Source organism: Falco cherrug, chromosome 2 (genome assembly GCF_023634085.1).
Source record: "Falco cherrug isolate bFalChe1 chromosome 2, bFalChe1.pri, whole genome shotgun sequence".
NCBI lineage: Eukaryota > Metazoa > Chordata > Aves > Falconiformes > Falconidae > Falco > Falco cherrug.
The window spans coordinates 28429854-28443603 of record NC_073698.1 but is presented as its reverse complement, the minus strand read 5'-3'; the positions used below and the strand labels follow the sequence as shown (position 1 = coordinate 28443603).

The 13750-nt window shown below is 37.1% G+C and overlaps 1 protein-coding gene across 1 annotated transcript in view; it reads right to left on the bottom strand.

Annotated features, from left to right (window-relative positions):
• Positions 1-13750, bottom strand: part of FREM2 (FRAS1 related extracellular matrix 2) — a 143135-nt gene that overhangs the window by 47094 nt on the left and 82291 nt on the right. Inside the window, exons 5-6 of the mRNA XM_005446531.3 lie at positions 12352-12477; positions 11201-11452 (exon numbers count right to left, since the gene is read on the bottom strand). Of these exons, the coding sequence (XP_005446588.2) occupies positions 11201-11452; positions 12352-12477 (378 nt within the window). The remainder of the gene's footprint in view (positions 1-11200; positions 11453-12351; positions 12478-13750) is intronic.

Genomic DNA, 13750 nt, shown 5'->3' with positions numbered 1-13750 from the left:
CATTTTTTAAATATAGAAAGTCAATGCCTTACATTGACTGGGCTGTTTCATCACTGAATTACTCTTATTTTATGCAGCTTAACCCCATAATTTCAGTAGAGTAACACCATATGAATCGAGATCTATAACTGCTACGAACATTATGTATAATTTATTTTTAATTAATTTATGATACAAACTGAGTCAGTACAGACCTTTACATTTTAACTCACCCTTTATGTTAAAGTGCATCCATGCTTAAGTTCCTTTACACACAGTACCATCACAAGCAGCACCTGCCTAGCAGGTCTGGAAGCCATATCTAACCTGTCTGCTACATGAATAAGTAAAACTTAAATGTGAGCAAAGTAGCACAGTAAAGGAAGTATACTACAGCCCTAGCTGCAAGACTAAGGATGGCAGTAAGATGGCTACAGCGATACCCTATATCTGACCACGTACTCTTCCCTTCTTGTCTGTCCCATCTGTACTACAAGGACAGCCTGCAGCATAGTTTGCAGCCTGAAGAACTGAGATAAACCTAATTTTGCTTAACATCAAGTTGCAATTCATAATGGTTCAGTAATAACTAGATGGGCTACAGAGAATGTCTGAACCATGGAATAAAGACATCTGAGTGCATGAAGCCATTCTGTAGCTCAACTCGTTCAAGATGCGTGCCTTTAAACTGAAAATGGATTTTTTAACAATTAGTTAACTATTATGTACAAGACGGTAATGAATGGTCTTACATTGTCTCCCAGCTATAACTGGCAGTTCAGGAGAAAGACTAATGTGTGAGCTTGACTATTATAAGTGACCTTCTCTTGGACACAACTCATATACCTTTGTTGGTTTGCTGAGAAACATTGCTAACTTTCCAAAATACTAAATTCATATATATGTGAATTAACATATATGTGAAAGTATTTATTGACAGAAATAGTACTGTTATGATCCTTGCACGCACCCTCAGATTATAACATACAGACCTTGATACCACTGAAACTATCACAGGTGCCAGAGGAGCTTCAATGTGCAGAGTCTGAGGACAGGACCAAAGTTTATCAAGCTCCAATCATTTGCCCAAACTATTCCAGAATTCAGATAATTGCCACATTTACCAATGCAAATAAAAATATAAAGACTAATAGCTGAAGAAACAAACACTTTGGAATTTGAGGAAATACCCAAATGTGATGGTACTGCCTGCAGCAACCGTCTGATATTCACATACCTTTTTCATACTGGCTAGACCTCCCACAGAGCATGAAACCAACTCAGATTCTTCTACATGTTCTGTTTTTTAAAAGAATGAGATTATTTTTATGTAAGACACCCAGGAAATGGGATCCATAACAAATTCTCAACAAACTGATGAAACAGAGGCAGGCTGATAAATGGCAAGGCTTGGCAGTAGTATCTAAATATACCACACACAAGGTACCTCACAAGGAGGCCAAGCATGAAGGAGCTCACAGTCAATGATTCATACATGAGATAAGAAATGATGACTCCTACAGACAGAAATAGTTGGAGAAGCTGAGCAGCATTTTAGAAATCAGGCTACATGAAGATATAGCATGTAGCCATTTCTAAATGTTTTTCACATTTTAATTGAGTGATTAGTTTACTATTGGCCCTTGCGGAAAAAACAGTGTGTAGAAATGGTCTGAGGGTAGTAAGTCTATTTGCAAAAACAGTTTTTCTGAGAAGAATATTTTCAGGTTTTCTCTTCAAATCATGTTCCTAACTCCTAAAGTTATATCTAGAAACACAACCACCAAATCACAACAGATCATTCTATGAATATTTTCTTTATAGTATCTTGTAACATCACACACTGAAATCATGGCCCTGATCTCTAAGGTTTTAAGGCTTGAAGTCATAGTGATGACAATCATATTTTCTCCCCAGCTGAGATTTCCACTGGTTGGGTAGTTGTATTAGTAAGGCTTTTGAATGATAAATAAGTGTTTTGTTGTTTGGTAAGGAGAGCTGATAGGAAGATGTCGAGGAAATTGTGGAGACTGAATAGCAAAGATAGAAAAGACAGAAAACCTGGACCTTCCAAAACATAAAAGCAAATGCATGCTGAAAATGGGTGAGCTCCTTATGCAATGAAAGCTATTAGACTTTGAGAAAAAAGATATAACAAGATTCTAAATGTCAAAATAAATCCAAATTGTGAATTTTCTGAGACTAATTTTTCATAGAATCACAGAAGAGTTTGGGTCAGAAAGGGACCTTTAAAGAGCACCTAGTTCAACTCCCCCTGCCATGGACAGAGACAGATTTCATTATACCAGGTTACACAAAGCCCTGTGCAGCCTGACTTTGAACACATCCACTGATCCACAACCTCTCTGGGCAACTGTTCCTGTGTCTCATCACCCTCATCATAAAAATTTCTTCCTTATGTTCAATTAAATCTGCCCTCTTTCAGTTTAAAACCATTGCCCCTTGTCCTGTCACTACAGGCCTTGCTTAAAAGCCTCTCTTCAACTTTCTCATAAGCCCTGACTATATAATGAGAGGCCACCACAAGGTCTCCCCAGAGCCTTCTCTTCTCCAGGTTAAACCCAACTCAGCCTTTCTTCACAGGAGAGGTGTTCCAGCCCTCTGAACATTTTTGTAGCCCTTCCCTGGACCCACTCTAACAGATCCATGTCCTTCCTGTGCTGAGGAGCCCAGAGCTGGATGCAGTATTCCAGGTAGGGCCTCACAAGAACAGAGAAGAAGGGGAGAATCACATCCCTTGACCGGCTGGCCACACTTCTTTTGATGCAGCCCAGAATACAATCGGCTTCCTGGGCTGCAAAGCGCACGTTGCTGGCTCGTGTCCAATTTTTCATCCACCAGTACCCTCAAGTCCTTCTGTGCAAGGGGGGATACCATACATCCCCCAGTCTGTACTGATATTGACGATTACCCCAACTCGGATGCAAGGCCTTTTACTTGGCCTTGTTGAACTTCATGAGGTTCACATGGGCCCCCTCCTCAAGCCTGTCAAGGTCCCTCTGGATGACACCCCTTCCCTCAAGCCTATCAACTGTGCCACTCAGCATGGTGTTACTTGCAGATTTGTTGATGGTGCACTAAATTGCACTGTCTATGTCATTCATAAAGATATTGAATACCATCGGTCCCAGTACAGACCCTTGAGGAACACCACTCATTAGTGGTTTCTGTTTGGACATTGAAACATCGAGGGTAACTATTCAGACATGTCCATCCAGCTAATTTCTTATCCATCTAACGGTCCATCCAACAAACTTGTATCTCTTCAATTTAGAGGCAAGAATATTGAGGGGGACTGTATCAAAGGCCTTGAAGAAGTCTAGGTAGATGACGTCTGTAGCACTTTGTCCACTAATGCAGTCACTCCACCATAGAAGGCCACTAGATTAGTGAGGCATGATTTGTCCTTGATGAAGGCATGCTGGCTGTCTCTAATCTCTTCCCTATTTTCTGTATGTTTCTACATATCTTCCAGAAGGATCTGTTCCATGATCTTACTAGGCACAGAGGTGAGTCTGTTAAATTAATTTTAACCAAATGAATTACAAATCGGAATCTTATCAAAGCATCAAATGTGTTTGGTTTCATTAAAGAATAAATGAAGAAGGGAGGCACTATTATCATAACTATCATGACTACATATGGTGCATAGAAGAGGAATAGCATAACCAAGAAATTAAAAAAAAATGCTATGTTTTCCAGGTGGCTGTGGTATTTCTGTATCATTTCTGGCACAGCTTGTACCACATTTTTTTAAAGAAAATTATGATTCTATCTATTCTTGTGGATAGTTAATAAATCTGTTCTTCTGCCTATATGCATACACACACCCTTCTGGCTTGGAGACATCTTAACCCTATCACAAAATAGACTAAGAAAGACAGTGCTCCAATTCTGACTTTAGATTTTTAAACTTTTACTGTTCAGTCACAATGTTATCTTGAATTTGCTTAACCAGCAGAAACAATTTCTTACAGGCTTTTTGCCCACATATAACGAGAACACATTTAGCCCACTGAGTTCTGAGAAGAAAAATATGCAAGAGATCTTCCACACTCCCTTTACAGGAGCTAATGTTGAGAATGGAACTTGGCAGAGAAGAGAGAACAGAAGTGAAAATAGAGCAACAGCCAGACTTATCACACAAGCAGAGCTCTAATGACAGAAAATATGCTCTGCTGTATGTTAAAAGTTCTTGAATTCTCTCTTTTGGTCTTCTAACCCCATTGGTGTGAGAGGGAAGAGAAAAGAGTTGCCTGACAGACAGTAATGTGAGATAACAACTAAGGTAATCCTTTAAGGATTTAAACATTCAAAAGGAAAATCAATGTCATTAAAGCCCAGTGGGGTACACTGGTTACTCTGTTGTTCAGTATCTTTTGGATCTTCAAAGACTGATGAGTGAAGTGTTAGTATAAGCAGCTTCAGAGGAAGCAAGATGATCTGCAAAAAAAACCTTAGGAAAACAATGCACCAAGATGTTCCACAGAACTTGATTATCCACATGTTAAATACACAACACTAAATTCACTCCCTACAATCACAAGCAACCAAGAACAAATGATAAATTTAGAATGGTTTGCTAGGCATTCAATACATTTTCAAATATAATAAATATTAATATTTATTTATATCTATAATAAATATAAGACCTGCAGTACAAATAACAAAGCCATGAAAAAATAAAACATGCTACAGGAAGACTGGAGAGAGAAAGATGTTCAATGTACTCTTGAGTGAACTGTCATAAAACAATGATCCATTAGGCTCTGGAAAACAACGTCAGTAACATAAGAATGCTATTTCATTTAACTCATTCTATATTTAACAGAAAGTATCAATTTTCTACAGTTCCTGTAAATTTGTACCTTCTGCTTATCAACTATTTTATGTGCTTTGAGTACAAAACTCAAAAGCTGTTTCCCACATTTCCACGCTTTGCTAGAAATACTGCTACAATTCACACAGAAATGTAATAATGCGTATGTCAGCTAACCGTTTCAGAACCTACAGCAGTGAAGACTTAGAGATACACTGCTTTGCCAGCTGAGTCCTCTATAGTAAAGGAGTCATCTGAAAGAGATGTGACAAAGTACGGTAAGCAGGTCATGAGGAGCCCAGATCATAAAGTTGGACTATATACCTAGTTATTAAGCAGCCAACTGAATATGAGATTAATCTAATATTTGTAGTTCATGTATATAATGTGTGAGTTTGCACCTGCAGACACACACATGTAATAAACTGCCAGCAACAGATAATGTTGGAAAAGTAAATCATAAATGTGCCTGGTTGCCTCTATAGAATGTCCTACTGTAAGATATGACAATAATTTATTTCTGTGACAGACATCAAACAGGGACTTTCCAAAATCTTTAAGGCTATCACCATAAATTGAACATTTTTCACTGTGTTGAACTGGTGATAATTAGACACTATAAGTAAAGAAAACTGGGAGTATAACATGTGTCATAAATTGGATGTCTTCCACCTTTTCCCTTGATTAGTTGCCAGTCTGGCCACCTGCCATAGACTGGTGAAAGGGGAGGGGTCACACAGAGATTTTACCTAATGAGAGGACAAAAGAAGCTAAAAGCTGCACAGAAGTGCCAGAGGCATCAGTCCCACCAGCACAGTAAAAATAGAAAAGGAAGGAAGCAGTCAAAGGTGGATGTATAGAGGAAAAAAGAACAACTATCTCACTATTTTAGTTATCTCCAGAGAACGGTGATGGATACTTTGCCAAATTATGACTCCATTCTTTAATATAACAATGGGCATGCTATGCCTATAGTGTTCAGGTTGTAACTAAAATTGGACAAATAGACCAGCAGATATTAATCACTGAGATCAACCACCCAGACATTCAGTTTAAGGTTATGGCATACTTATTTTCAGAAAGAAAAAAACACATTTGATGGCCTGCCTTGGAGGCCAGTGGAAACAATGAGATTCCAGATAAACTTGTGAGATAAGGATGTCTCTCTAACAATGTTACTAATAGAATATTTAATTATCATCAGCTGGAAATTTGGCTCAGTAGATTTAGTTGACACTGTATGTCTACTGGGATCCAATGCAAAGCATAGCTTTATGTCGCCTTGCACTGTAGACTTTCTGCCTCTTTTCAGGCTATTGGTAGTAAACATTAACATAGACTTTACTACTCCAAGCAAGCTGGACAAGTGCTAGTGGCTACTGATTTCCAGAACATAGTCTAAGGTTTTCCAAAGCTTAATTAACTGTAGGGGGAGTGACAGTAAGTGTTTTAAAGAAATCTCCAGAGGACTAAATAATTAATCTGTTCTGTTTGATCTCTAACACTGGCTTTCCATGTTATCATACCATGATCGTACCATCATCCAGTTTACTCAGCTGTAAAATATTCCCAGATAGTGCTATCCTTTCCCCTGTCATGTGGATGATATGAGTGATCGATTCTGTTGAGTAGGTACAAAGAAAATGGTAAGCAAACCTCTGACATAAACCTGAGTCCATTGCTTTCCCAGCCCTGATGTAGAAATGTCCAGAAGTCTGAACGACTGCTTGCCCATCTAATGTGAATGTAGTGGAACAAATGTATTTAATGTACTTCTTGCTGTGAAGAGCATGAGGCTTCAACAATTCCACTAAGGCAAGATGACTGTCAGCCTGGCTGTAAGGCTGGGTGCTCTCATGGCAACACTAAATACGGTATCATGGAATTAAAATCACATGGGAAGATAGCCACTGACACAAAACTTGATGCAAACAAAATAATTGTAAGCATTCTCCTCTTAGCTACAAACTTCCAGCTCTGCATTCATCACACCTCTTCTCTTCGGGTTTCCAAATGTGACTACAAACCAAGAGTTTAAAATTTGCCCGTGATACAAAACAGAGTAAGCAAAAAAAGAGGCCAAACAGCAGCCTGGCCGTCAAAACAGTTGACTGTGAGAGCAGAGTTTCACTTCAAGACTTGTTGCAAGGACTAAAGCACATTTTGTATTGGACTTATTGCACACAAGACAGCGACACTGTTGGAGTTAGAACCAAACTACAGGCTGCTCATTCCCAGATGAACTAACAAAAGAGTTTGGTCTCATTTTTTTTCTTAATATATGTGAAATTATTTCAGTCACAGCTTCAGTTAGAAAAACAAAGAACACTTCTAGGCTGACCTTGCTGAGTTGCTAAGTCCCTGGGGATTAAGGTATTTCCATGGAAGACTGGGGTCTGGGTGTTTTCAGGGTCTGAGTCTAAACTCCAGGACACCTCTCTCCAAGGAGAATGAAAAGTGCACAGTAACCTTATCTTCCTTTTCCTAGATGCACAATATCGATCTATTATGTAAAGTGCCTCCTCCAAATGAACTTTATGCTGAACTCTGTGCTCTCCATGCAGGATAGGTATGTCCTTCCTGAGCCAATCAAGTGACCTCAAATCCTTCAGGGATTTCTGTTGATCCCCCAAATCCTTGATGTGCATGCAGACAAGTAGTTGAGCCCACCAATTCCGGCTAGATTTAGAAACAAAAGTCCACATTTGCATGGAAAATAGTTGGGTATTTTTGTCTGATTCTGGACTTCATCTTGAACATCTAAATACCTAGTGAAACACTCTCGAGCATTCATTTCTTTAGATTTCAGCTAGATTATTTTCAATTTTTCTTTAGAAATCATAATTATATTATGAAGCAGGAATAGCTACGTATGTTTTTGTTGTCTAATGGCATTTCAAAGTAGGAGCTGTTTTAACAAAAAATTAGAAAAAAATCTTTCCTTCATGCCCAGTAGTGCTTATCACTTTGGGTTGAATGGCAAGTTAAATTTCTAAGGCTAGGGTTTATAGGTACTGTCAGAAATCAATGTATTCAGATGCACCAGATATTCACAGTGATTGATCTCAACAGTTCAGATACTTCTAGGATGGGATGGTTCCTGGGAGTACATCTGTCTTTAACTATATTAACTATAGGAGGACCCCAGCATAGCCTGCTTGAATGAGATGGCTAATATTGAGTGAGATTACTGCTACCCCAAAAATGGATGATTTGCATAGGTCTTTCCCCTGAATGCTTTTCTTGTAGTGATTCATGGTTAGTGAATATCACCTCTGACTCAAACAGATCCATGTTTTTATTTTTTAGTGCTTAAACTGTAGTGACGTGTAAGTTTGAATCCAAGATCTCCAGGCATAATTTACTTTGCTGTGTATTTCACTAACTTAATCCTTTTCCTCTTTTCTACCTGTCTTCAGCTTCAGGACCTATCAGGAAAGGTCCCTTCCGAATTAAGAAATGTCCCAACAGCAGCACTAATTTTAAAATCACCTTTCACAATATAAAAATATACCTGTGCATGGTCTACATACTATGTTTTTTGTTTTGGTTTTTTTTGTCCCAGATTTTGCTTTGGCAGCACAGCACTACTGCATAATCCCCAATTAAAGTATTCAGTTGCCAGGAATTTAATATACTCTGGTTCACTACAAAGTTGAGCACACCTCTTTTATTTTTTGTTTATTGTCATGATTGTATAGCAACTCAGCTATTTTAGTTAGACCCTAAGGGCCTTTCTAGAAATAAAAGAAGAAAAGACTTTGATGATAGGTACTGAAGGTGAATGTTTCCTAATTAACTTGCACTGAATGCCAGAGGAGATAAGGTAATGTTGGTTGTGCTGATTTGACTTCCATAGGAAAGATCTCATGTAGTATTATTAAACTTTGACCTTTGCTGTTTGTATCTTTTGACCTGAAGAAGTCCATGCATAATGTTAATCCTGTCACAGGACTTGGAGAAATCACAACTTAATGACATGCTGTGACATTTGTCCAAAGAAGCTTTGTTAAATAGAAGATGAATTTAAACAATGAGAAAAATATATCAGTAGATACGAAGCAAAGAAGTTAAAGAGAACTAAAGAATTTAGTATGACATTACAATAGCTCATAGGCTATTATACATGTGCTAAAGTTTTAACCCATCTCTATCTGAGGCATTTTCTGAATTAAATTTTGATGTTAAAAGCTGAAGAAAATGCTTTTTATTTCACATAAACACATTTACATTTATTAAAATTAATGTTGTGCACTGAAAATAATAACCAATGCTTCTTAAAATTCCCTGCTTATTATGTAGAATTTTAATCATGACTGCCAGAGTGTTAAATTGCTCACACATTACACAAATACGTGTGTGTGTATATACACAATCTGAAAGAAACATACACATATATATTTCTTTCTCTGTGTGGAGACATAAATAGATATGTAAGGTATACCGTAATTTATCTACTCTGTAGCCTGTACTCTGCATTTTATAGAACAGGCAGCACAACAGATCTCAGATGAAAAAAGACACATACTGACTTTTCTGTTATTGTGCATTATGGTTTTGTGAAAAATAAATTCATTTTCATGTTTTCTAAATTCATTCTCATGTTTTCCAGTGGCAGTGTTAAAACAAAGGAGATTTCCCTAATATGTTGTGGGAGTCTCATAAACAGTTAAGTTGTACACTATGTTGTGATTGATTAACTTTCATAATTTCTTATTCAAAGTCAGTCAAGGTTACAGTTATAATGATTGTCTAAGTCGAGGAATTATAATCTTATTTTAAATGCTAAAAACAGTATCTAAAAGTGTTCCCTCCCAAGAAATAAGGTTCTACTGAAGATAGACACTGTAATTTCAGCTTCAGTTCTCTTTTAAACAGTCTCTTGGAGAAACATTCTCCCCATCCCAAACTTTCCATATATATTTTAAGCACTCAGAACACTTTCAAAAGCTGGGTAATCATCTGCTTCATGGATATATTTTTTTATACCTACTCTCCCAATATTTTGTATTCAGCTATCTACAAACAGTAAAGTTCATGAATTCTTCAAAATTATTCAAAAAATCAAATTGTTGCAAAAAACCTACACAAACCCGTATTTGCCATCACAGCAAAGTCAGATAAACATATTTCTATTTCAGCTTGCATTCGATATATGTTCTGTTACAAGAAGTGTTACTTCAAACTTTTGTATTCGTTAATGATATATGATTATCCAAATACTTCACAGAGAAAACAAAGTCACCTCTGTCACAGGATTACATGTGAGAAATTTCAGGCAGACTGAGTATTTATGATGTAATTAGATGGGTGTCAACTTCCTGCCTTTAAGAGCTGCCTTTTATACTCTTAACTAGGGAGAAATCACTGTGCTGATAATAAATGTCTATCTTGGCATAAGACTTTCAAAGATATAATTCCTCACATTTAGGCTTCAGGAAATATGACAGTGTCACAATAGATGGTTTATGGCCTCACAGAGAGGACTAAAATAGCTTATCCGTATTCCTTTCACAGAGTTTCCAGTTGGTATGTCAGCTTCTAAAATCCATGCATAAATAGGGCAATTGTGCCAGGAAGCCTTTTTGCTACCACTCCTAGAAAGAAGAAAGTTGCACCACCCATGCTAGGGACACTGAAGGAGACACTTGAGGCTGCAGTAGTATTTACATGAATTTTTGAAAGCAGTTGGTGACACAGTGTGCTGATTCTACTGTTCCTTAGTCACAGACCTCTCTAATCACAAATAGAAATGTTCTTTTCAATGCAACATATCAAAGCTATCGACCACTTGAACAAAGGACATCATTTGGTCAGCATGTCCTTACTGAGGCAATTGCTAAAATAACATTACTGACTTTTGATAATTCGCTTTACTAAAAAGACCAAGGCAGCATACATGGACACTTCTAGGCAGAAAGTTAAATGCAGTATCAAATCAGAAGGACTATAGCTTGCCTCTTAGCAGCTGCTATATGGCTTCTAGTCCATCGGGGATTCTCATATGGCCCTTTGGAAAGTAATGCAATGGGCCTGAAGGCTTGTGGACATAACCTCAGAATCACACATAAATAGATGCCCATGAAAGGTGATTTTTTGGATTACATCTGCTACTGTGATAGGGAAAGGTGCATCTCCTCACTCCCAATCACTGCTTGTGTGACTTTCTCAAACCATAAAATATCAATACTAAACACTTTAAAAAACCCGCATTGCTTTCTAATAGTATTTTCAAATCTCAAGATGGAAGCAGCATGTGTTTTAACCAACAGGAAGAAGTGCAAAAATCCAATTTCTACATGCTGATTTGAATATGATATTGATACTATTTGTAGTTTCTGTCTGGAACTGGGAATATCACTTTGTTAAACGATGTCTTACCATCATCCTTGTCAGGTACAATGGTAATTCGAGTGCTTGGGAATTCTGCACCAACTCTTCCACCCATTGGCATGCTCAGCAAAACATCAAAGGTCTCAGCCTCTTCATACAAGGAATCATCTATGATGACAATCCGACACATTTTTTCTCGTTCGTCTTTGTCAAAACGTAGAATGCTGTTGTGATCCTCAGGCCTGGATATGTAGTCGGAGTAAGAAAGTACAGAGGTTGGGGCAGTGCCAGATGCTGTTCCTGTGGTATAAAAGGAAAACAGTCACTATACATACCATGGTTACAATGATCTCCTCACAGAGGCTGAATCTTATTTCATTACCTTTTAATTTCTATTTACTTTTACATTACAAGATGGGCTGAAACCTTTGACCAGGCTACATTTCTGAGATCCCTGGACAAACTTCTTCTGTATATAATGCAATGCAAGCACATGGCTCCTCAAATTAATTTCCAGTTTTCCAGTCAGAAGGAATATTGTAGTCTATCACAAAAGACACTGACAAAGGAGACCTAGTGAGGATTAACAACTAACTCCCTTTGTATATTTTACCCAGTGAAGATATCGGTGGACCAGAAATTATCTATACAGCTAGAATTTGATGAAAACAAATTATTTTGATTCCAGGTCACCTCACCAAAAATGTTGCTTCAGCTGTCCAGATGAAAAAAAATAGTAAAAGCACAGTTATGCTTACTAGAGACCCCATGCTCTGTGTGGATTTAATTAATAGGAGACTGAAACATAGAGGAAGGAGAAGCACAGCAATTAAGCACTATTATTTTGTAACTTTTTTTTAAAGATACAAACAAATAAAGGATATCCGCGGCAATCACTGCAGTGCTTTCAGTTCTCATCACTTCCAGATATATGGGGCTGATATAGATAAAGAACACAGATCCTCTTCACCTCCTAACAAATGGCAGAAATTTGCAACATGATCGTTTCTCATCTGTATTCAATAATAATCCAAGACAGACTGAAAAAATGAATACATTTCCAGCTGAGACTGAAGATATTTAGATGAAAATGTAATTAACTGCTATAAACAATTTTATTATACGATAGATAGAACAATTCTTTTTCCTTTCTGTCTCCCGTTTTTGCCTTTTTTTTGTTCTATAGTAGATCCTGTTACCATGTTGTGTGTAGCAGATAACCATCAGTTCCTGGCTCACATCTCCACTTCTTCTGACTGGAATGAATAATTCACCAACATCTTCTTCAATAGTATAGGTGGACTGAGGAATAAAGACTGTTGATTCTGCAAAGAACAGACATATTTATTTATGTAGATTTATGACCTCATAAAGTCACCTATAAAATACCTAGGAGCATTTTAGCATATTCTGAAGTGCAACAAATAACTTGTATTTATCAGCAATAGTGCTAATTTTAAGAAAAACTTGGAGGGTGAGAGAAGTAGAGTTTCTTAGTCTTTCAGAAATGGAAAACAAAATCAGATCACTAGGTCTGAATTCACAAGTCCTTATTAAGTAGTCTCTAATCTGACTAATTTACTTATCTAGGGTTACTTGTGCAAGATAGTGTTTGGAGAATTTGTCCACAAGGTCTATATTTTTCTCATTTCCATGGTATTTCTTTATTAACAGTTAATCACAGAAGTATCAGTAGTATAGCTCACACACAGGCAGTGGTTCTGCAAGGCCATTCATTAACTTACTACATCAAGATAACTGAAAATCATTTGGCATTGAGGATGCAAGATGGAGCTCCTGCTATCTTACTCTAACTTGGACACTTGATTTGAATCGGCTACACATCTACTCCTGTTTTACTCAAAGGAGACCTAGCCAATACAGTCAGCGAAGTCTAGAGAGCAATCTCACCCTAAAATTTATTGGACCAAAGAATGTCAGATGTGTTTTTCAGGGAAAGAAACACTAAAATGAATTTTAAACTCTTCATTATTTTATATTCATATAATCATATTGCTGTTTTATGCTGTTACTGGGATTCAGGATCCATTTTGTTCTTATTCTCTCAAAAACTCAAGAACAAAAGGTGGCTATGCATATGATTATAAAGCACCTTTACAGTTTCATTAATATGACTGCAACCCAAACAGAATATAATTCTGTATAATATTAAATCAAGTGGTATCAGCTGACTGCACAAAGCAATTCTTTCCAATATTTCAGAGTACTTTGGCAAACAATTTTCTGAAAATTGTCAGGTGATTTCTTTGAAAACATGTTCCAGGTTTTATTTATCCAATTGGAAAATACTAGCAGCATGACTTAAGGTCAAAAGACTGCCTTAAAAATGCTGTAATTCAGGTTTGTTAAGATCTAGACACTTTCACTATTCCAGCAAGTCAAATATTCAATGTGAAAAAAACCAATCCCCTACCTTTTTCTTTTAAAGTAAAACAAGATGTAACACCCAAAACCCCCATTTTGTTAATTTTATTTCTCCCTTTAGAATTAAGTTGACAAAATGAAAAACTCTATCCTAAAAAAAAAAAAAAGGCGAAAAAAAAAAAAAGCAGCAACCTGATTTGTTCTGTTTTCTGT